Source organism: Trachurus japonicus, chromosome 6, assembly GCF_045865225.1.
Source record: "Trachurus japonicus isolate A0001 chromosome 6, Traja_1.0".
NCBI classification, from domain to species: Eukaryota; Metazoa; Chordata; class Actinopteri; order Carangiformes; family Carangidae; genus Trachurus; species Trachurus japonicus.
In genome coordinates, this window is record NC_140912.1 from 24,527,584 (window position 1) to 24,551,425 (window position 23,842).

Here is a 23,842-nt window from a genome sequence, read left to right on the forward strand (position 1 = left end):
ATCCAGTAAAAAAAGCAGTTTTAATACTGTTATGCCCTCTGCTGTCATAACGTAGAACCCACCATTACACAGACCATGGTCCAGACTTGGACTCAAATGCCATCCTATTTGGACCCCAATCTAAAACCTATGAATTAGTAAACTTTGACAGCAGTAGTTTTTAACTGCAGCAGTTTTCTAGCCACCACAGCTGCACTAGATGCTGCCTAGTCAGTCATTGCAACTGGAGTCAGTGAGCGACACACAGCTGCTAGCCAACTGTGACAGCGCCCACCTGTCACCACGTCTTCAGTGATGCATAACTTTGAGCTTGATGAGTTATATAAAAATTCAGCCTCATACAATTGTCATGAAGAGAGACATCAGCTAAGACTGTAGCTGTTGGTAGGGAGATTGACTCGCTTTTGGTGCCCGCCTCAAGTGGTGATTTTGCCACTTCAGTGTTGGCTTCACTTTAGTCCTGGAGGTTGCTGCTTGGCCAAGACACGGTGAAAGGGTTTAGAGGAGACCAGCTGGACTTTGGTGTGAAGACTTGTGTAAGGAGAGGATTGAACAAGCAGCCACAAACTCAAACTGTGTCATCCTCCATGGAGGACCACTACAACCAGAGGTGGTGGAGAGCCACTGGAAGGAACAGCCGAGTGCTTGAAAATAAGAATGAGACAGTTTGATCTCACCTATAGTGTCCCAGAGCAGATCTCCTCCATTTCTGCCAGGATCTGCTCCTTCTGAAACAGACAGGAGAGGACCATGGGCATTATTTTTGGAACATGAGTGATAGGAGAGAGTGAAACAATAGCAGTTACAGTAACAAAGCCAACTAGTCCTGTGGGAATATGTGTATATATATATTCAAGATTTTTATGGTCTGTCCAAACCACAAAGGGGTTCCTGTCAGGCCAGTCTCCACTCCTTCAATGCCAGCTTGACTTCCAGCAGTTTTGGGTTGCCTGTATCATAACTCCACTCTGTGGATGACAGCTCCTGAGAGAAGAAGGTGCAGGGTTGCACCCTGATCTTTTGCTGAGCTGGTGACCTCGCATCAGAGATGGTCTACACCACAGCAGTCTGCCTGGAGGGATCATGGAGAGTAGGAACAGGGCATGGGTGAAGTGCTGCTTGAGCTCCTAACCATGTGGTCCATAACCACCTCTTGCACAGAAAGAAAGAACTCTCTCTGTATTCTGCGAGAGAGTTTTCTGAATTCAGTTATTTCAGCTAAGCTGGAAATGTTGTACTTTTGTGTACTTGCACAGTATTAATTTGAGACTTTAGGCAGATGCATTTTCCACTCTGTCAGCATTGCTAGTATAATTTACAAAACAAAGATTATAGACACACACATAAGGATATCCAAACAAGCACACACACTTCCAAAGCAACCACACTTATCCAATAGTTTTTGCTTATATTCTCAAAGTATTGTGACAGCTCAGTGAAATAAAGTTTTCGTAGCCTTGGTGGCTATAACAAAAGTTGGCACGTAGAACTCTGGGGAAGAAGAGAGAATTGGGAAGAGGGACAGTGAAGACGAGAGCGGAGCACAGAATGAGGATCTGGGGACTCTCTTCATAAAGATTTGACTGTGTTCAGAATGAAAAAGTTTAGTTTTCGCATAGATATTTAAGGACATAATGAATGAGCCGAATCAATTGTGCCAAGAAAGAGAGAAAAGGGATTCAAAAATAGTCTCAAGTTTGAATTGTAAAAAAAAAGACAGCACAGAGATAACAATGTGTAGTTACACAATATCAGGCCATTATCTGTTAGTATTTCATATGCAGTCCTTTCAAGATTTTAGATTCTCACTGACTTATCATGATTACAGTGCTTGTGACCTGAAAAAAAAGCAAAACATTATGAGCCAATGTCATCTAAATAAAATGTATCCAATCCACAATTTATATTCACGCATGTGGCGAACAAGTCTATTGCAAGATAAGGGTGATTTATTAGAGCAGCGAGCTGCAGATTTCATTATTACCAAGTACATTACCTGTCCAAACGTTGCTGATTCAGCTTTGAATCCCTTATCTTCCCTCACTTTGTTGTTTCCACAGTGCAGAGGCTTCTGAACCAATATCCGCCCTCATCTTTGACTGATTTGTCTTTGCCTTTTGGCTCCTCTGCTTCCTCAGATAGACACTGCTTTTTATACAGGGCAGATAATGTTTGAGTCTCCTGTTTATTTGATTTCAAAAATGGCATTTGAGTACCTGTGTTTTGCTGTTGATTTTAGTACATTAATGGAAAACATGAGACCTCATGGGACTTGGCTTCAGTCAAGTGATGGCTTGAGCTATAAGTCGGGGAAAAGAGGCTCAATGAATTCAATGAATGAATCCCCCCCCCCCACAGATAAGATTTACTTCTGTCTGACCAGAGACTGTACTCCATCATGTTGATAAAGAATCTCATTAAGTTAACTAAAATGTGTCTTAATTTTCAACTTTAACACAAAATGCATTTGACTTGATCATTTATTGTATTTATTCATATATACCTTGCTACCCCAAGATTGAAATTAGACAAACAAGACTGCTCCTAAAAAACCTGGGGAGATTTTTCTATTATACTCTGATCATATGAGCTCAGAGAATTAATTGAAGGCTTCAGTCAAAGGCTATACAATTCCACCCCTGCAAAAAAATGGAATTGGTCTAATATGCCATTGTCAGACCAGCCGGAAATCAATTATGCCATTTATTGTGTTCAGGAAATGAACTAATGATCATCATTATTTTTAACCTGATGGTAGCGATACCTGAAGGCAAACTGGTATGTGTCTCCATGGACAAACTGTACATGTGCATGCACTTACAAGCACACACACACAAACACAAACACCGATTGTACACAAAGACTTTGCATTCCTGCAGCCCTTTCCATTCTCCTCTCTCCATTCTTCTCCCCAACAGGTCTGCAATATCTGTCTCTTTTTCCTCTTATCATAAGAGATAGTGAAGCTGTGTCCCAGTCATAACTCAGAGAGAGGGTCTCCTATCAAATTCACCTTCAACTTTTTATGAATAGTCCAACACTATATGCAGAATGAAGGCTGTATCACTTACAGCAGGCTATCCCAGTCACATTCATTAGTTGAGTCTCTTCTCCCACTGTGGCTAATGGCTTGTGCCGGAAAGAAAGATGAAATATTTAGAGGTGGCTTAAAAGTAGCATTACTCTGAAACATTTTTAAAGGTAACATGAAACTGAAAATTCAGCTTGTTTCACAATTATTTTCCAAAGCCCTTTTTAAATATTAGATCTAAAGCTGTTATTGATATTTTCTGTTGTAGCATTACTTCACATGACCAGTTGTATGTCAAAGGGTTCACAGGTAATAATGAACTCTGTTGCGGCGCCTCTACACTCTGTGCAGTGTTTTAATATGTTTCAAGTCCATCCCAGAGCTCCAGTTGTGGTTGGAAACCAGCCTGTGAAAATATTGGTGCATGTAGCAGCCAAATTATTTTCCTCAGACGTTGCTGCAGACAAAATACAGAGTTTAAAGGTAGGGTTGGAGATCCTGGAAAATCGGTTCTATCAGGCCACATTTGGAAAATACACAAGTCAAAAGTCCCAGCCCCTTTCCTCAGACTTCTGTCTGAAGCTACGCCTTCAACCGTCCACTGACGTGGGTGAAGACACTCAACGCGCATTGCCAGAGCTATATTGATACCTATCAGACTGCAGTGTAGCTTTTCTGCGGACGTCGGTGAAGACTCTGATCGTGCACGTGAGAGAGGGAGAGAGGGAGCGAGACGGTAGCTTGATTGACACATCACGATCCAATTGACTACAACGTGACATTGTACGTGATTGGATGGTGTTTTTGAGGCTTGTTAGTTCCCCAGGAAAGTGATTTTTTTTTCATTTTTGTGAAAAAGCCTTTATTTACTCAGTTGCAATCAGGTGTTAAGAAGATTTCTAGCAGATTAGTAGAAAATGATCCAGAATAAGATCTGCAACCCAACCTTTAAAGGAGAATGAATACTGGACTCACATATGTCAGGTAAGACTCCAAGTGAATGTTGGTGACTGCCGTATGCACACACAGAGCAGCATTACAACTCCATTAGGCAATATGTCAATCTTATGTCTATAGATTTACCCATCAAGAGAAATTATTGAACATCACTGTGTTGCCTCTGGTGGCATTTGTTTTGGACATTGGATGTTGCTTTGGATACAGATTACATCGCTCTCTCCTCAGTGTGGCTCCTCACGCTCAGGGTTATATGTCAATCTCAATGCCTGTGCTGTTGGCTGTTAGTCAATACAGACGCTGTGGTGGGCGTCTGCTTTATACTCCATACCTTGCCTATCCCTCCTATATGTGTGGACTCCTTAAGCGTCTTTGTCAGTATACACCAACATATCAATGTACTGCTGTACATACAATTTGGGTTGTATTGAACCGACTTCCCACTTACCCCCACTCCCTTCTTTCCATCTCCTTTTTCCGTGGTATGATGATGATTGATTTCTATTGGCAATGAAATGCTCCACCCTCCCCACAAGGTCATTGTATAGCAGAATAATATCACCCTCGCTTTGAGGAAATTAAATCAATAAGGTTGACTGGCGCTTGGTATCTAAATGCAGTGGTTGGAGATTTGCAGTCTCCGTTTGAAATATGCAGAGTGAGATGCTGTTGCAAGTAAAAACACAAAAGAAACAAAAGTTTGCAGCAGATTTAGGAAAAGTCCAGTCTTCAGCATAACAACAACAGAGGGTCAACTCAAAACAGATGGAAACTGGAAATTGTAAGTAGGCTATTACAGGAACCAGAGAACCCAGCAAGGCAAGCAAACAAACAAATGCCTGGCAAAATAAACATTTGCTGTGGAAGAGCAAACAGACACAGTGATCAGCTGGGCCACATGTTCACAAGGATTTAATGTCAAACATTATTTTCTTATTAAGCTCAATTAGGGTGAAAATGAATGTTAATGAGATGGAAAATGGAGACGAAGGGAGAGGGGTGCAGGGCTTATCACTGCGGTTATGACAAGCTTGGGTCGGGTTGAGAATGGCGGGGAAGGACTCTAATTGGCTTAGAACAGAGGAAGGATAGGAGGTGAAGTGATAAATAACAGTCTTGTTTACACAGGTACAGAGATGACCCACAGTAATGCAGGTCATCACAACAATAAGTGCGGTTAGTCCTTTGTACGTGCTTTCATTGGAGATGCCAAAATTTGAGCTGGACAAAAAGCATACAGTTAGAAACATTACAGTGGACTCTATTTTCAGGTTAAAATCTGTTGTGTTTTCTTTGAGATTGCCACATTCAGGAACTTCTTATTTGTCTAAAAAGGCAGCTATACCTCACCAAACTGACTAATTATACCAATTCAGCAGAATTTCTTTCTGTGATTTTGTGGTTTAGTCTGTAATACAACGCTGTTGCATTATTAGAAAGAATGAAAATAAAAGAGATCCTAATATATGAACAGCCTTTTGGTAAGAGTTCTTTGGGATGTGTGCCTCTGTCTCTGTCGTGCAGTAGAAAGTGGCAACCTCCCCAGTGATGCCCGTTGACAGCAGATCTAAAAGACACCAACTCTGTTCCTTATATTCTGTCTGTCAAGCTGCAGAACACAGCAACAAAGCATGGGCTCACTAAGAACCACATATGGACCTATCTCAACTTCAGAAAAGCCAAGCTGTGAATTGACAGCTGTTTTGAAATTTAGATTTTTTTTTTCAATATCTCACCTTTCAAAAAGTGGGCAAAGGTGCCTTTTCAAAACAGCATTGTTGGGTTGTCAAACTGTATAAATAAAGCAAAAACATTTTTACCTATATTTATCTATTTTTGACAGAGTAGACATCAAACTGTGGCATCCTCTGACAGATCTCTCCTATGGAAATTACTCAAACTGGTGGCTTCTGACTCTTTTCATCGTGACATCAAGTTTTCTTCTTTTCTTTTTTTTTTTCTTTTTTTAAAATTGCAGAAAGCAACTTAAAGCTGTACAGAAAAGAAAATTGCATTTGAGCCCACTGTGGGTCTTAACATTAGTGTAATAACTCATCTATCAGGCGATGGAGCCCAAACTTTGTGCAAAATTCTATTTTCGAGTAAAGGCCTTTGCACACTGGGTCCGTTTTTTTCGTCCGAAATATCCGCACATCAAAAAATAAATTTGACCTCATGCTGTGTCGATCATATTTACACACCAAGTCCGAAACTTTCGTCCGTCATAAAAGTTTTCGGAACAGGTTCGATTTAATGCGTTTTTCGCATCCGTGAAAAGTCTTTTTGATCAATCACATCAGCGTTTCGAGGCTGGAGAGGGAGGGAGTTTTTTGTCGGATGACGGATACAAAAAACACATGCGAAAAAAACGGACTCAGTGTGCAAAGACCTTCAATCCGAGATGAAAGTGTGGTATTTTTTTTCTGCATTGGATAATGCAGGCACACGACACAAATTATACTGTACGTCAGCCTGCTCACGATTCACCAGCCACTGATATTGGATCCGTCATCCGTCAATCAAACGTCTGAGACACACACACACACACCAAGCAGGTCTCGCCCCAAGCATTGAATATCCCGTCCGCTCGAAAACGACCAATCAAATTAGTTTTCCTTACTCATGGAAACTCGGCGCGACAAACAGGACAAACGGCCATTTCTGAACACCTTTAAAGCTGTATAGATGAGATCAATATAAATGGTCAGTTTCATTGTGTTCATGAATCTGTGAAAATCACTGACTTAACAGAAACCTACCTCATAATTCATCAAGAAATACACACTACTAGTTCATACAGTAGTGATAGCTGCCGACATCTTGTAGCATGGAAAGGCATTCTGGACAATGTAGTCTTGTTGCATACGTATACTAGAGTCTGTTCAAACATACATGAAACCCATTTGCATGAATAATATTTGACCAGAAAGACTACAGCTCACATGATGATGTGGCCTGTGCACATTATGGTCCATGCCAAAAACTAGTGTTTGTGTGCACTGGAAAGCTGATTTTTCATCATTAATGACCTTGTCACATTCATTATGCATGAGTCTATAGTTTTAGCTGTGGATAAGGAAGATACTGACAGTTTGATGGTCTTCCCCCAAATGTCCTGAAAAGTATACAGTACATCCCTTATGAAGATGACAGACTAATCCCTTTTTTACACACAGCACACATACAATACAAAGATGCTAGTTAAAGCATTTCAGGGCTGTGTCTCTCTGATACTGTATTAAAATTCCTAACAGTGTAAGCATTAAATAGCTTTAGGCTTTTCATTTTTGCAGACATACAGAACGCATAATTCCCGCAATTTGCTAATTTGGTGACTTTGCAGTATTTGATCCTCATACCTCGCAGCACAGGGCACAGATCTCACGGATGCCTCCATGGTTTTGTTGTTTAATCAAATTTTACAGTCACTGCTCCCCTTTCTATCTGTCCTTTTCCCTTATAGCTACTCCACTGTGGCTGTTTTCCTCAGCTAAGGTGTCAGAGAGAGAGAGTTTCTCATTAATCTGTCATGTTGCTAAGATAGAAAGACTGTGACTAGGTGAAAGCTCAAACATTTGACCCTTCTGCTGGTTACATACAGTGTACATAAGAACTGGTACTGTAATATGTATGTGTGTGTACTCTTAATCTCTATCCAAATATCTCTGTGTACATGTTCCAGGATGCTTGTGTTCACCTTTGTAGTTTTACTGTCTTTTGTAAACTGTAGCTCACAGTGCTGACCTTGACAAATGAGGCAAATTCTTAATGAGCTGTCAAACCTACACAATGCAATGAGAATGAATCCAGTTGACATGAGGTGAAATGGTCAGACCTTAAACCTTCGTAAATGACGTTAAAATATGCAAAAATGTGTTTAAACAAACATAATTGCTGATTCCTAATGAAAAACATGAATGTAAATTACCCAGGTGGAAGCATAATCTCTTCCATGGCAGGTGGAACTTGTGTCTGGATGAATGTGTATTATCTGACATGGTCTCTATTAGGGTTGGGCGGCAATATGGTAATAAGGTATACCGCAGTATCTTAAAATAGCAATGGTATCCGTTTCATTACCATTATTCAAAAAAAAAAAAAGCACTTATAGGGGCCTGATATTACCTACTATAATGGATGTATGTTACAGTAGCACCTACAGTACATGTGTGTGATTGAGTTTTCAATTTTACTCCAATAGTATAGGTGTTTTCCTTTTGGGAGATGTTTGATAAAGTTGATGGATATGACGTTGTCACTTGACAGCTCAGAGGTGAGAGAGGAAAAGATGGCAAGTCGCGCATATAGTGAGTTGGTCCTCAAGAAAAACATAACTTCTGCAAAAACCTTAGGTAGATTTGAAGCACTATGTTGCAATAGTTATCAAGTGTGTCTTGTGCTGACATTTTTTTTTGCCGATGTTATAAACGCTGCTACAGCTGTGCAGCGCCACATCTGTTGTGGTCAGCGAATCACACTCCGATGACATGTTAGACATGCGGGATCCATGGAGAGGTTTAAGTGCGCTTTAAAAACGCACCTTTTCTCCTTGGCCTTCGGATCCATAAGGACTTCTAATCCTGGCTAGTTTTGTTTAAATATCTATGATAAAAGTGAACTTGAACTTGAACTTAATGTTGGACTCATTTTGTAAATACAGAGTCCAGCCAAACACTAGGCTGAAGAGAGAGGAACAGCGCCACACGTTTTTTTTTAGCAGCGCCATCCACATTTTGTTATAAGCTATTTGTTGTTAATAAAAATTGTTAATGGTGCTAATGTACATGTTTTGTTATTGTTTCAGTATTCCTGTGTGGTGTTTGGTAGGCTTTCCCCTTTCCGAATTACATTTTGGTGACTCCAATCTGAGCTGTAGCCTACGACATGATTTTTCATTGGTCACCGTATACCGTAGTAAAATATGGAGGAGGTTTAACAGTATCAACATTTGGATACCACCCAACCCTAGTCCCTATATGGAATGAGGATTCATTGTTTGTAAGAGTGCTGCCTAAATACGATTTATTTCATAAACCATGTGACTATAAAAGAGAGACGCAGCACGTGGAAGTGAAAACAAGAGATAAAATAGATTTCCACATAAACTTTAATCAGCCCATACAGTATAGTATCTACACACTAAACAGCCATATACGATTGTTTCATATAGCAACATAATGTTGTGTCGTTTACGGTAGGTGTAACGTTATGAGCCTGAGGCCTAAGACAGGTGAAGCCCGTTGTCCAATTCCCACTCCTGTTTTCTGCTTGGCTGGACTGTAATTTCCTGGGCTTTGGAGAGCAGGATACGCTGCCCTGCACACAGGAAAACAGGCCTGATGTGCACTTAGTCCCTGTATGTGGGCAAAAGATAAAGGACACACACTCACACATGTACACACGCCGACAGCACCGCCACCACCTGAGCAAAAATATCCTCTCGCCACCATAATGGCTGCTACCTTTAAGAAATATAACCACAATACTCTAAGGCAGCGGGGTCACACACCATTGCACTCCACTGATAATGCCTGAGGTCCATAATTTGTTATTCCACATACATTGTCTCCTTAACTATGTTTGCGACACTCTCTCCCTATGTCACAGATACAGAGAATGGTATGCCCTTTTACATTTGCCATGTGATTTATCAGACAGCTACTTATTTTACTCATTTAAATACAGTTTTTGATGTAAGCAAACTTCAAATAAAATGAACGAGAAGACGAAACTTTCTTTGAAGCTCTTTTTGCACTGCAGTTCAAAGAGATTTTCCTAAAACTTTTAAACATTTTTCCTGTTCTAAAGCCTTCCTCCAGGTCAGGATCATTGAACTCTGAGGGTTGTGTCACTCTCCTGCTGTCCTTCTAGAAACCCCCTTAAACCCTTGCAGACATACCGCTGCGCCCCTGCTCCCAGATAACCTGATTAAACAGTGAGCGCCCTGTTGCTCAGCCTAAGGCATTACTGGGGCTAATTCAGCCTGTCCGCCGCCTGCTGTGGCACATGGCACAGCCCCTAATGCACTCTCCTTTTGTAACAAGGCAGCTCCACTTTCAACTGTAGAGACTGGAAACAGAAACCCCACTCAATGTTATCTTCCAGAATGGCTGACATTGACCACAAAAGACTGGAAATGGTCTGTAATGGTTTGGTAGATTGTTAAAATTCATCCTGAGGGAGGCACAAAAGTTAATAATGGTGAGAAGAGACAAAGTCATGTACGAGAATGATGGGCCATCGAAAAAACAAAAACACATTTATTATTTACTCACTCCGATGTCAGCTGAAAGTCAAGTTCAAGTGGGTTGCATTGAAATTTTTAGTCTTTCCTTAAAGACCCCCTCCCATGAAAATCGTGTTTTTCGTGCTGCTCACGTGTTCCTGTGGCATGTTTCTTGTGTTAGAGCACATATCAGCAGAAAAGGAAGTGCAAAATTGCATATCTGAGTTTTTCTGCCTTCAAATTGCTGTGAACCAATGGCAGACTCAAACTGGCAGTTTCAGGGAGACTGGAGCTGACGTGTCACAGCTCCAGGGGAGGGCACTAGTGCTACAAGCTCCCGCCCCGCTCTGCATCTGGCTCAGAGGTGAAAGGCTTGACAGCTTGGTGTAGCTGTCAAGGTATAACAGGTATAGCTCACCTGGTAGAGCAGCTTGCACCGTGAGCAAGGACTATGTTCCAGTCTGGGATCGAATCCCAGTGTGGAGTTTTACGCTAAACGCGCTGAATCTGTAATCGTACAATGTCCAGCTGTCAGCAAGCGGGGGGTGGGGTGCGAGGAGGTGGCTGGGCGGGTGCAGAGCAGCGCAGTCTCCGCCCACCCTCCAGAGGTGCATTGCTAATGTGCATTGCTAATGAGCTGGTTTTAAAATGACCAAAAAGGGTCGCAGGAGGGGGACTTTAAATGCCAATATGACCAAATTGAATTATTCAGTCTGCTACAGAATTCTGCAGCAATGTCTATTCTGGCACACAGGCATGAATTAAAGGGGAATTGCTGTTTTTTTACTATTTGGACCTTATTTCTAGGATAAAATACGATCATTTACTCATTCAGATAACTTTGGTGGTGTTCTGACAAAATTAGATCCAGCTGAGAGCTGCGTATATCCCTATAATGCGAGAACACAGGGCACGCAATGCAGCCTCTAAATAACACATTATCTGCCGCGAAACCCATTCATTTCACCAATATTTAGTTTTGATACGCTAGTGCTATTCCCCTCTGAGTCCGGAGTTAGCTGTTATCAACACCCGGGGTCTGTAGGTTGACCTACTAGGCTAACCCCTGACCTGGATGATGTCATCTCTGAGCGCTGCACAGCTTGTTTATCTGAAAGTTGCTACTGCTAATGCTATGGTTCATTTCTGCCTGTTTCCGACTTGTCAGAACAAAATGATGGCAGCTGGATGAAGTTCAGCTTCCACAGGCTTCCTCTCCGCAGCCTGGACTTACTAAAGCTCCGACTAGTTGCGCTAAAAATGGACCTGAAGCAGAATGATTATTATCAGAATGAGCCGTGCAGCGCTCAGAGATGACATCATCCAGGTCAGAGGTCAGTAGGTCAACCTACAGACGCCGGGTGTTGATAACAGCTAACCCCGGACTCAGAGGGGAATAGCACTAGTGTATCATAACAAAATATTGGTGAAATGAACGAGATTTGCGGCAGATAATGTGTTATGTAGCAGCTGCATTCCGCTGCCCTTTGTACTCGCATTATATGGATATACGCGGCTCTCGGCTGGATCTAATTTCGTTGGAACAACTCGTAATGACACCAAAGTTATCTGGGTGAGTAAATGATCGTATTTTATGCTAGAAATAAGGTCCAGATTGTAAAACACGGCAATTCCCCTTTCAGTATAAGTAATGACAGCTGATAAGACTTGTTGCCAGTAAATTTGTCTTAACTAGTTGTTATGACTAAACCATCTAGACATAATACAACTATCATCAGTGACAAATGACAAATCTTTCTGCTGATGGAGGCATCAGATCAGAAAAATACCTCTTTGGACATGGACAACCATATATTGCTCTTTCATCCTTCTCTTCACAAGAAAAAGAGCTAAAAGATTCAGTAACCAATTCATCATTGTTGAAGCTTTGTGAATCCATATGTTGTGCTGTAAGAATTCAGTCAGCCCTGCATGGGCACCAAAATCGTTTTCTTTCCTGACACCGTAATTCAGACACTGTAATTTCCTGCTCACATATGTGAAATGTTCAGACTGTGGAGAGTTGGCCACTTTGCCGCAGAAGCAAGCTAAAGAGAAAGTACAGTAAAGAAAAGATCAGATTTTGATCAGGGGTATTAAAGATAATATGGTCTATTACAGCATGTGTGGGCCGGCCCTGGTGCAGGCTTAAGATGTCTCTGGTGTAACTATAAAACTTTGAAACCCTATGATTTTTATTAGACCGATTAATAAGCCCATATTCAGGTGCACAGAAAGCACACCACAAAACATTATGTGCACTGTGACATATAGATTATATATAATAAACCAGGTTGTAAATAATTCAAAAGGACCTCACTGCATTACACGCTTAGCTGTGTTTCCCTCACCTTCCTGTAGAAGTTCAGTAGATGCTGACCATGTATTTATTTAAAGAGGAATACAATCATGGCACACAGCTGCCCTACTGGTGTTTTACTTTGGTCTGAAGTGAACCATATATTGGCTTCCTGTTAGGGACAAATATGAAACATTATAAGAAGTGGCGAAGGTTGTAGCAGACAGATGAGCCTCGTTTTCCAACGGCCTTCCAAACAGTACCTTCAGTGCCAGACAAAAGGAGATTGAATTAAACCTCTGGAAAGGAGGGGGTGGGGGGGGCTATTTTGTACCATGATACACCAGGGAGAGCCTTTGTGACTCTTTCAACACCTTTCAGAAGTAGGATTATTTTTTATCTTGCCAGACAGCCAGCTGAATGAAAGATCTTTCTTATCATTTTCTATCTTTTCTATACTTTTAACTCCCCCACTCTTTTTCCACCTTCCATCTTTAGTTCAATCTCTCTCCCTCCAAAGACCATCTATTTATATCTTCTTTGACATTCCAAGGGGCTCTTTTCTTTTGATGTAATGAGGAACATTTCAGATCAATGATTCTGGGAAAAGAGACAAAAAAAGAAATCCACACACAACACAATCCAATATTCCAAGAGCAGAGCAGTTTCCTGAAGAGCATTGTATTATTTTTTGTTCTAATGAATCACGTTTGCTAAAATGTTCATATAGCTAATCATATGGATTTTAAGTAGACTGATATGATAAACAAATTTAAAGATTTAGGACTGATTGCTCACACTAAGATCTCTTTTGAAAAGAGTCTATAAACCTTATTTTATGACTATTATTATATTTATTCCCTTTGATTATTGGAGGTGAAGTTGTTCATGTTCATTCCAGGCCAGCCTTGGTCTTGTTAGATTTCCAAGATGGCTCAGGCTTAGCACATACTGTATGTGCAACTGATCAAACTGAGACCACCTCTCGAGGTGATCAGAGTTTGGTGCTGTGCATTGCAAACCCTACCTGCTCCAGCTCCACTTTGCCTTTTTCCATTGTATTAATCCCTGCTAGACAGATCACATGCCGTTGCACTGAGAAGTAAGTTATATATTCTCTTGGCACAATTGATATCTGCGAAAAATTTTATCGCAGTTCATCCAGTAGTAGTTGTTGCAGAGGTATTTCAGTCTGAGCCAAAAACAGTGAACCAATATTACCATCCCCAGAGAAACCCAACTAGAGTGGTTAAAAAGTGTCTCCAGGAAGCCCAAATCGAATAATTCAGGTTTAGGGGAAGTTTTTGATTCAAGTGCTTTGGCTTTGATGGCATAAAGTTGTGGTTTCACTCTGCAGAAAAATACGCTCGTCTGCAGAAAACTCTCACCCATTCCCAGTTGGTGCTCCTGTGTCTTTCACTGTGGAGCCATGGTGAGAGCATGAAACACACTTGGCAGCTGTGCCTCCTTCCTGATGGCCTGCTCCCATGGCTTAATTTCATCGGTATAGAATTATTCAAGCTTTTGAAGGTAGATGCAGCAGATGTGTACAGGACTGGTGGATTAACATCCTCTTCTCCCGGTAGGCTTTTCTAAGAGACGCTGATGCCTTAAGGTCTAAGCTTTGAGCAGAACTGAGGAAAAAGTGAAACTCTTGTGGGAAAATGGGGGAGAAAAAAAACACATCTCTCTGCTCTTACTGTGAGAAGCTAAAAACTGAAAAGGAAACTGAAATGTTTTTCATAATGTTACATAATAGAACAAGTTATTTGTCTGTGATGTTTGTCTTTGACTTTTACTCAATGAAAAGATACTGTACAAAGAGACTTTGTTTTAAACACAAAACCATTTCCGATTTAATATTCTTTCCGTCATGATCTCTGTTTGAGTTTCTTATGTGGCACTGCTAACTTTCCATTCCCCCTGCAGTCATGAGGCAGAAATGTTACTGTTCAGATACAGATCTATGATGTGTCCTCCCCTCCTTCCGGTTCTTCTGTTTCTAGCTCCTCTGATCTGACCGGTCAATCTCATCTTGCTGGAGCTGCACTGTAAAACAGATTAGCGAGTACTGCAGTGATCAGATTATGCCCCCCCTTGCTGTGTGCATGTGAGAGCACCGAGTAGAGTTTAAGGGAGGGTGAAAGCTCTCCCTCCTGGGGACTGTCTGAACTGTGTCGTAGCAGGACCGGGGTTCTGCAGGGTGGAGCGCAGCCTGCTGATAAAGGCTGAGCCACAGGAGTATTTGGGAGGTACTGGGTACTATTCACCTTGAAGCTACCACGGAGCAGTTTCACTGGGATCTTAAGAAAACGGCAGGCAGGCAGAGCCCCTTTGAATTCATCTCCCTTGGAAAGGGAGGACTACTTGAATGGCTCAGGAGGAGATGAATGCTGAGTGAATGTGAAATGAGGCAGTGGTGGTGGAAGGAAACGGAGGCGCTTCCATATGCATGACTCTGCCTCTTTTCACCACTTCCCTTTTTATTCTTCTCATTCTTGTCTGTTTTTAAGGCTATGATAGAGCTTCCTCAACGCAGCTACCTTTTCCTCCTCTTCTGCCACAATGAGCCAAGTGTCCAATTGACTGCCTATATCAAACCCCTGTAATCAACTTAGCTTCTAATATTGACACAAAAGCCTCTCAAAACTAAATGCCAGGAGGTATCCTTGGAGACGGGGGAGAGGAAAGGCAAAGAGAGAAACTCAGTATTTGATATTTTAATTGAAACAAGCCACTTGATTTTGGAATCAAGTGTAGTTACACTTATTTGCTCTTGACCGGTTACTGTAAGTCACAACTACACACATTGTCTCTAGTTTTGTGTGTCTGCATGTGTATGTGTCTCTTATAAATGGAGGGGAGTGTGTGGTTGATAGCTCTGAAGAGGAAGGTTGTGTCTGTTTGTTTTTTAAAAAGAGATAATGTGTTATGTTTGGTACTTCTGTATACAAGTAAATGGTCCTCGTCAATTGCAGCCTTTACATTGATGAGGGAATCCTGCAGTGACGACCGGATGAATAGAAGATATTCATCATACAGCATCCATTTGGATCAAATTAACTGTGCTCCATTTATGGGAAATAATGATATGATGAACACTTGAATAACAAATAAGAGCAGCCATTATTTAAAAAGAGGGCTGACCTCAAAACAAATGGACACATCTTGCTCACAGAGAAGAGTCAAGGTCCTGGTGTGATAATGATGGAGCTAAAATATCCCTACTGAGGCTCATCTGACACAGTCTCTAAAAAACTGAAAATGAAAAGAAGGAAACTGCAGGAGAGAGATGTATCCACAGTACTGTAATTTTAACAGATAATATGTCTTATAATCACAGGTTCTCACTGTGAAGTTGGGGCGACGTCAGCTGATAGACACAGAGGCAGCGGTCACAGAGTTTCTCACCTCCTCTGTGACTGATCTGGCACTAGCCGGGCCCATCTTCTCCAATTCTCCCTGCCTTTAATAAGTAATTTTCCCTCCAAATGAAATCAGCGGCCCTTCTTGCACACATAGATGCTAATTTTCAACTTGAGAAAATATTTCGCTATGATCCATGCTAGAGACAAAATAGCCCCCTCATTTTGTTAACAGGCAAGTGATGAGCCGTGAGAGGAATCCAGTGCCTTGGGTCTGACTCAACTTTCCTCACCAACAACACACACACACATACAGTCCGTGTCATCATGATTGGTTGCTCTTTTGGAAGGTAATGGGTGATTTTCTTTGCACATTGATTCAGAAAGAGTCGATAACATAGAATTAATTACATTTAAAGCCCAGTGTACATCCAAACAAGTAAGAAATATGTTTTATATATTTTTTCATATTCAAGCGAGAGCTCTCTCTTATTTATCTTGGACTGATACATTCTTAGGAGTTGACAGTTCCCTAGAGGAGGGAATGACTGATGACGGTGGAGTGCGCTCTATGTGCTGTATAACTTATACATGGCACTACAGTATATGCTGGAGGCTGATTGGGTCTCAGAAGACCTTACTTCTGATGCTCCAACATACTAATAGATGGTGCCCTGATAGTGAAAATATGAACTGAAAACCAAACACTTCCTTTCACCATTTTTCTGACTGCCATGTGAAGACAAATTCCTATTCCGTATCTTTCATTATGCAAAGTATCTTTTAACTGTAGAGGGGAGGGCACATAGGTGAGGATTCTAGCAAAGTGTCCAACCACTGGGGACCAGTGAGGATTTTTTTTTATCTACAAATACAAAATGAGCCGTCAGAGGAAAAAACTACTGTAGCACCTAGAGTAGGAGCTGTGGCAAGAGGAGCGCAGACTGAAAGAGGTTATGCTGCTTTTACCAAATTCTTTTTGATAAATATTCCTACTGTTGCAGAGACTTCGTATTTCACATAAGGCCTGTAGGGTACAAAAACTGCTCTTGGTCAGCGATTATGGTTTTGAGACGAGGTATAAAAGAATCTGTGATGGTCATTTATCACCACTGGCGTAAAGTTGTAGTACTCAGAGGCACAATTTCAGTTTTGGTACTCTATGTTTCTGTAAGTGGAGTCAGGATACTTTTTTTTTTTAACACTGGTAAAACTGATGATGAATAGACAAGTATGAATACACCAACTACTCAGCACCTAGTTTAACATGTAATGTATGTGGTATGGTAATGGAGCATGGCTAAGACGTTTACATGTTACACGTAGCTACATGGCTCAGAGAAAGTCAAGCAAGTCAAAGCGGTTCAAGGCTGCATTTGAAACATCACATCATTTTTCTTTGATATGAGCTGATGCTTGTTTGATTATGTATTCCCTCTGACTGCCAAACAGGTTATCGCTGTGTTGTTGGGGGTGATCTTCCATTCAAATAATGTGATGCTCGGCACCTCACTGCTAATGTTCTCATTACTGCTCAGACATGCTGAGAAGAGAAAGCTAGACTGTGTGCATGCATTAATGTGTGTGTGAGTGAAGTCATGCGTACATTTGCTTGCCGGCTTTTTCCATGCAGATCCCTGTCTGCTTGTTTCAGCCATATTCTACTGTATGCCTCTTAGTGTGTGTGAGCTGTTCGGTGGATAGGATGGAAATACATGTTGGGTTGAGAGCATCATTACATTAGAGTCAGCAGTTCTGTGGGACGGAGACAGAGGGGTGTATGGTCCCTGTCAGGAAAAGCTTCTCATGGTATATTTTCAAGGCAGAGAGAAAGAGGGAGAAGGAGGATGATATGATATATGAAACCATTAGGTGCCTAACACCTAAATACTTCAGCTGCATCTGTGCCATTACTGCCATTACACGACGCTCCCGGCTACATGGTGATGGAGAGATAGGAGGACAAAGGAGGAGGAAGACAGAGGAGTGAGATAGAGGGAGAGGAGTGGGATGACCCATGTGATAGAGAGGTTATGTGATGTCATGCATTACTGATAGGAAGAGGAAAGGCTGGTAATGTGATCGTACAGATAAAGGAGGAACCTCTCTTGCTCTCTCTTTCTTTCGTTCTCTCCCTCTCTCTCTGATGAATCTCACGGCCCTGCTCCAGCGCTAATAAAGGAAGTGAAGTGATGTCTTTAGCCACAAATTTTTAGATTAGATTGAAATGGAGGTAATGTCATTACATATGGTATCTTTATAGGATACAGATCACTGACTTCATATGGTACAGTCCCTTCTGTAGATGGGATTTCAAGTAGCAGACAAGTTGAGATCATATCGAACCTATCCTAAATCTGTGACAATCTCTTTGTCCAGGCGCTTGCACCAGCCCTTACTTTTGGTGTGTTAAGTTTCCAAGTCTGTGACCTTTGTTAATCAATTATACCCAATTGTGTTTCATAAAAACCATGATCTCATTCTTTCCAAGATGTCATTGTATCATCCGATTAAACCACTGCTAAGAAACCTTTTCTAATAAACATACTAAAAGCAACTTCTTTTCTCAACTAAGGCTTTATTTTTTGTGATAATCCAATATATATATATATATATTGGGGTCCGACCCCCCCAAACCCCCCCGTATTTCGCACTATGTATATATATATATATATTATATATATATATATTTCGCACTATGTATATATATATATATATATATATATATATATATATATATACATAGTGCGAAATACGGGGGGTTTGGGGGGGTCGGACCCCCCCGATTAACCCCTTGAGACCCCCTGAAAGACTCAAAAGCAAAATCTGAGGGGGGTCTCAATCTTGTCAAAAAAAATAAATAAATAATATAATACAATAATTTTATTGTGGTCAATTAAATGTGTTTAAGATCACCATGTCCAGTAGGCTATTCATAATTCAAAACATTTATTCGTTTAACATTAAGCTGAACCATGTCACCTGCGCATTATGCAAATTAGCCATGTGCGCCAGCCCAGCGCAGGAGTCGAGCCCACTCGCTATCAGAACAGAGGATCCCGTTCCTCTCCCACCCTCTGCCGAAGAAAGTGAAGTTGAGGCCGAGTGCTATGAAGACGTAGCCGCAGCCCCTGCTGCTAGCACTGGTGATTGGCCGCTTTTCTTTTTCTTTCTTTTTTTTATTTTTATTTTTATTTTTTACACCTAAGCAGGTGGGGTAATGTAATGGAAATACCGCAACCCTTGGCTTGACATTAAGGCAGGAAAATAACTTGAGGTTAGAGGCTAGCCTGCTTCAGCATACTATGGCCTGAACCCCCAGTGGTGTTGTTTGGCCAGGCGCCTGTTGTGAGCTATTTGTCTGTGCTTTTTCAATTTTTATGATGGCCCGTTATACGAATGTGATTTGTGGATTTGTTCAATGCTGTGTTTAAACGTATTTGCTAGATGGGTGGTTAGATAAGGCTACATGATCGGTGATAGTTGCAGGCTGAGGATCTCGTCGTGCACATAATTGCACGTCAGTCTCCGATCTCCAGATTTATACAGTTGGTTGTTATTCGAGTGCACGAGTTTGGTGTCTTTCATTCATTTTAATTGTTGTATTTTATTTATTGTCTATTCGTTTCTGCATTGCCCTGATCGCGCGCCAGTCTCCTATACCTGGCATTTATTCATTGTTCAAGTGCGCCAGTGTGGTGCCAATTATTGTCTTTTATTTATTTGAATTATCGTCTATTTATCGTCAATTACTTTCTGCATTGTAATGCACAACTTTGCCTCTCCTTTTTAGGCTATAGGCTAATTTTCTTGGCTTATTGTAATGTTATAGTCCTACTTTATAAAAAGAAAAAAAAATAACGGTATTGCGCAACAATCGCGAGTTAGGGACCCCCCCGAATATTGATGGGTATTTCGCACACTGTATATATATATATATATATATATATATATATATATATATATATATATATATATATATTTACCAGTTCTTAATACACCTCCTAAAGGGTATTTCCTATTCATACATACCATAGTTACAGCGTAATTTAATGAGGTTATGAGGCAACCTGATGGCTGATTGGTAAGAGTGTGTGCCACGTGGACATGAATACCGTACACTGCCTGAATTTCCTATATTTTTGATGTAATAAAGTCATAAAATGGCCAACATGATACTGCTATTTATGAATACGGTTAGAAAATGTGAATACTCATACTCTTTTGCAGTTTGAAAAGTGAGTTTTAACATCTGATCACCTACTCTCTGCTGATAAATGGTGCTTGTCAAAAACGAGTGCAGAAGAGGTGTGTTTTTTACACTGTAAGAGAGAAGTTGTGTTAAACTCAAAACAGTTTCTTTTTTATCTATTTGCCTGTTAGAGCTACTATTATTAGCCTGTTCATAACACTAGATGAATGATGCAGCTGCGAGACAGTTCATATAGAGAACATCCATCTTTACATATACTTCACCAACATAGTGCTTACTGGCATTTCCAGGAAGACATATCTGTCTGTGTGTTGGCATCTCATCGGGAGTGTGTTAGTGTAGTACATTACTGTACATTTAGCTCAAATACAGTCTCAAAGAGCATTTAACATGACTTAAGCTTCAGCATGTTTTACAGTATATAGCACCAACAATTCTCAAACCATTAGGTGCATAAACATCACATCATTTAAATACATCAGCAATTAATTTTAACCACAAAAAGCTGTCAGTCTCTGAAAACATCCCTTAAACACCACTGCCCTTTAAAATTAAAGAAGAGTGAATCAGTTCATCACTTCTGCCAAAATGACATTCATCTTTATCACCCTGAAATCAAGGCAGCTGGAAGCTGTCACTGCAGAGGAGTACACTCAAACTGTGCTAGAGAAACAAGTGTTGCACCTTTACTTATTTGCTGTCTGGCACACAAAAGAATGTCCTACTGTATGTATTTTTTTTTTTTTTTTAACTTATTAACTATTATTTTAATGAATAATTATTATCTCCCACCTTATTATCATAAAGTGTTGCTGGGTGTAAAACAAACAAAAGAAAAACTATTCAAGCAGAGCAAGAGTTTGGCTAAACTGTACAGGACTGACCCAGGATTAATAGCTGCTTGTTTAATGAATGGATGTTGTATAAACTGGCTTGGTCCCTTAGGTGAATCAGGGAGGATGAGTAGCAATGCTGCAGAGTATAAAGAAGAATAATGCATAAATATGTGGCATTGGCCACACATTTAGAATCACTGTGTAGTGGAGCAGATGAGATGGAGGAGGAGGAGGTGGATGATTAATATAAACAGGCTTTATGGAACCAGGAGACATATAGATATTCAGAGACCTGCCAAGTTTAAAGGTGCTGTAAGTTGCGAGTTTAACAAATGTTTATGCAAACACTTAATGGCAACTTTAGCTTAAACATCTGTTTACTTACTAGTCTAAAAGAAACTTTGTGAGCTCAGGATCACACTTCTTCCCAAGAGCTGTCACCATTGATGGAAACCAACACCAATGTTAACTCTTGTTTTGCTTCTATTTCTGTGTCTGCTTTTCCTTTACTCTAATGAGCTGTTAACCTCCTTATTGTTCTTATAGTACTACTTGGCAATAACAAGTCTCATCTTAAACAATAAATGTTAAAGCATCACAATGTATACTAAGCTCTCAGACAAGGCATGACAAGTTTATTTTTATAACCAATTTTCTTTTACAAACAGTTTGTCTCAAGGGATTTACATAGCATCATAACATCATCATCTGCCCTTAGACCTTCACATCAACTGAGGAAAAACGCCCAAGAAAAACCTTAACAGGGAAAAAACCTCAGGGTGAGCAACAGAGAAGGAATTTCTCACCCAGGACGGCAGACGTGCAATAGATGTTGTGAACAGACAAGAAAACTGTTTACAATATAAAATATGGAATAAATGGGGATTATTCAGTCAAGGAAGAGCTGATGAAGGCGGCTTCTGGGCAGGCTGGTCCATAAGCAGGGAGGGCAGGCTGGTTTAGGAGCAGAGGAAGGGGGGTTGATGCAGGCGGTGTTTGGTGCAGACGGATGGAGCTCTAGTCTGAGAAATCTGTGACAGATGGAGAGTGAGAGACACCAAGGCCAAAGTAAAACAGATAATGACAAGAAAGGCACTTTACATCCATTTCAGGGTGTGCAACAGCACAGAATTTGAACCACACTTTTAGGTGACCAAAAATGAGATCAGAGATCTGAACACCAGCTTCATATTTGAAAATAAACTCCCTTATCTTTTCATCCACACAGCTGGAAGTGTCAACCACAGACTTTGCTGGAAACATCCTGGATGGACCTACTTCGCTAGTGATCACTGTCATCGACCAGAATGACAACCGGCCTATCTTCAAAGAGACACGTTATGCAGGAGAGGTGCTCGAAGGATCCCCTACAGGTTAGTGACACTGTTATATTGAAGCACTCTGAAGAGAACAGGGCTATTATTGGATTTAGGTGGACAGCAGGATCACACACTATGATTGCTACACTCGAGATATCTTTTGATCCTGGGTGTAGTGAGGTTGTGTTGATGACATTTACACTGGCTGAATCAGGTGGGATTTTTTTTATGTTCAGTTGAGATGTTGCATTCAGAGTCACATTTCACATCATTAAAGCAATAAGTTTACTTAAACACCATACACCAACGTGTTTAATAAAAGCACTAAACGTGTGGATGCAGTTTTACCATTCACATTGTCTTGCAGAGGTATTTCAGCAGATGTCATGGCCTACAATGAGATCTTTGTGTATTTTTAACAACACTCTCATTGGTGACTAACTTTTAATGACAATGTTAGCCTGGCAAACACATTCACCTTGAGGACCCGCATCTTGTAAGGCTGAACATAATGAATATTACATTTAATTCATATTTAAGTGAACTATAATGCTTTATTTATCAAACACTGCATCACAGTTGAATGTGATAACAGCACTTCTTGAGAAATACAGTGACCTGCAAAGGACAAGTACAAAATTCAAGTAATAATACTTTAATAATGCCTTTTTATTCACAAGTGAACATTGGTAAGAAAATCCACATTCACTTTGAACCAGCACAGATTCTCACTTCACATATTTTTTTCAGAAAACTTGTTCCAAGCTTCTTGCCACAGTCCTTCTTTAAATTTACGCTGCCTGTGTCCTTTGACTCTTCGTGTTTTCCCAGACTGACTGTGATATTCAGATCAGGCCTGTGTTTCACGCCTCCTTGTTTTCAATTCTGGCTCTATGTTTGAGGTCACTGTCATGCTACAGAATGAATTTGGGATGTGTCCCAGATGGTACTGAATGATGGATAGCAATCTAAACCTATAAGGTATCTACAACCTGCACAGTAAATGTATTACAAAATTCAACAAAATAAACACAAATTGATAAAATAAGTAAAACAAAGGTAAATAATAGATAAATAAAGTGATTGCAAAAGTCTATGTCTGGATGGCTGTAGCTCAGGATATGCAGCAGATCAACAAACAATAGCAGGGTTTGTGAATCCTCATTTTCAATTGTCCTCAGACAAGACACAGACCTCCAAGTTACTCACAAAGATGTGAGGTCTGTTGTTAAATGATGAATGGATGAGGTAAGATTTTAAAGTGCATCGTCAGTTACGGTAGAAAGACTCTATAAAAATGCAGGGCATTCATAATTTTACACAGATTTTCCTGCACACAAAATCTTATGACAGCAAAATATCGACTATACTCACAATAGTTGTAGGAACCCTTGTAAAACACTTATCACACCCTGTCCTTAGTCTTGTCGTCTCTGGTGAGACAACAGCTGAACTGAATGACACTGATCACAGGGGGAACAGACAGTTTGTCATGTAACAAGAAGATATCAAAAAGTGGACATTTCTATTTTGGTATCTTCAGCTGAAGTTTTGCTTGTAACTTAACAGCTAATGTGAACAGGTTGACAAGCTGGG

General features: G+C 40.6%; 1 protein-coding gene across 1 annotated transcript in view; it reads left to right on the forward strand.

Moving 5' to 3' along the window:
• The window catches only part of cdh13 (cadherin 13, H-cadherin (heart)), a 295,317-nt gene that overhangs the window by 127,977 nt on the left and 143,498 nt on the right, over positions 1–23,842 (forward strand). The window contains exon 7 of the mRNA XM_085779939.1: positions 22,156–22,300. Within this exon, the coding sequence (XP_085636065.1) occupies positions 22,156–22,300 (145 nt within the window). The remainder of the gene's footprint in view (positions 1–22,155; positions 22,301–23,842) is intronic.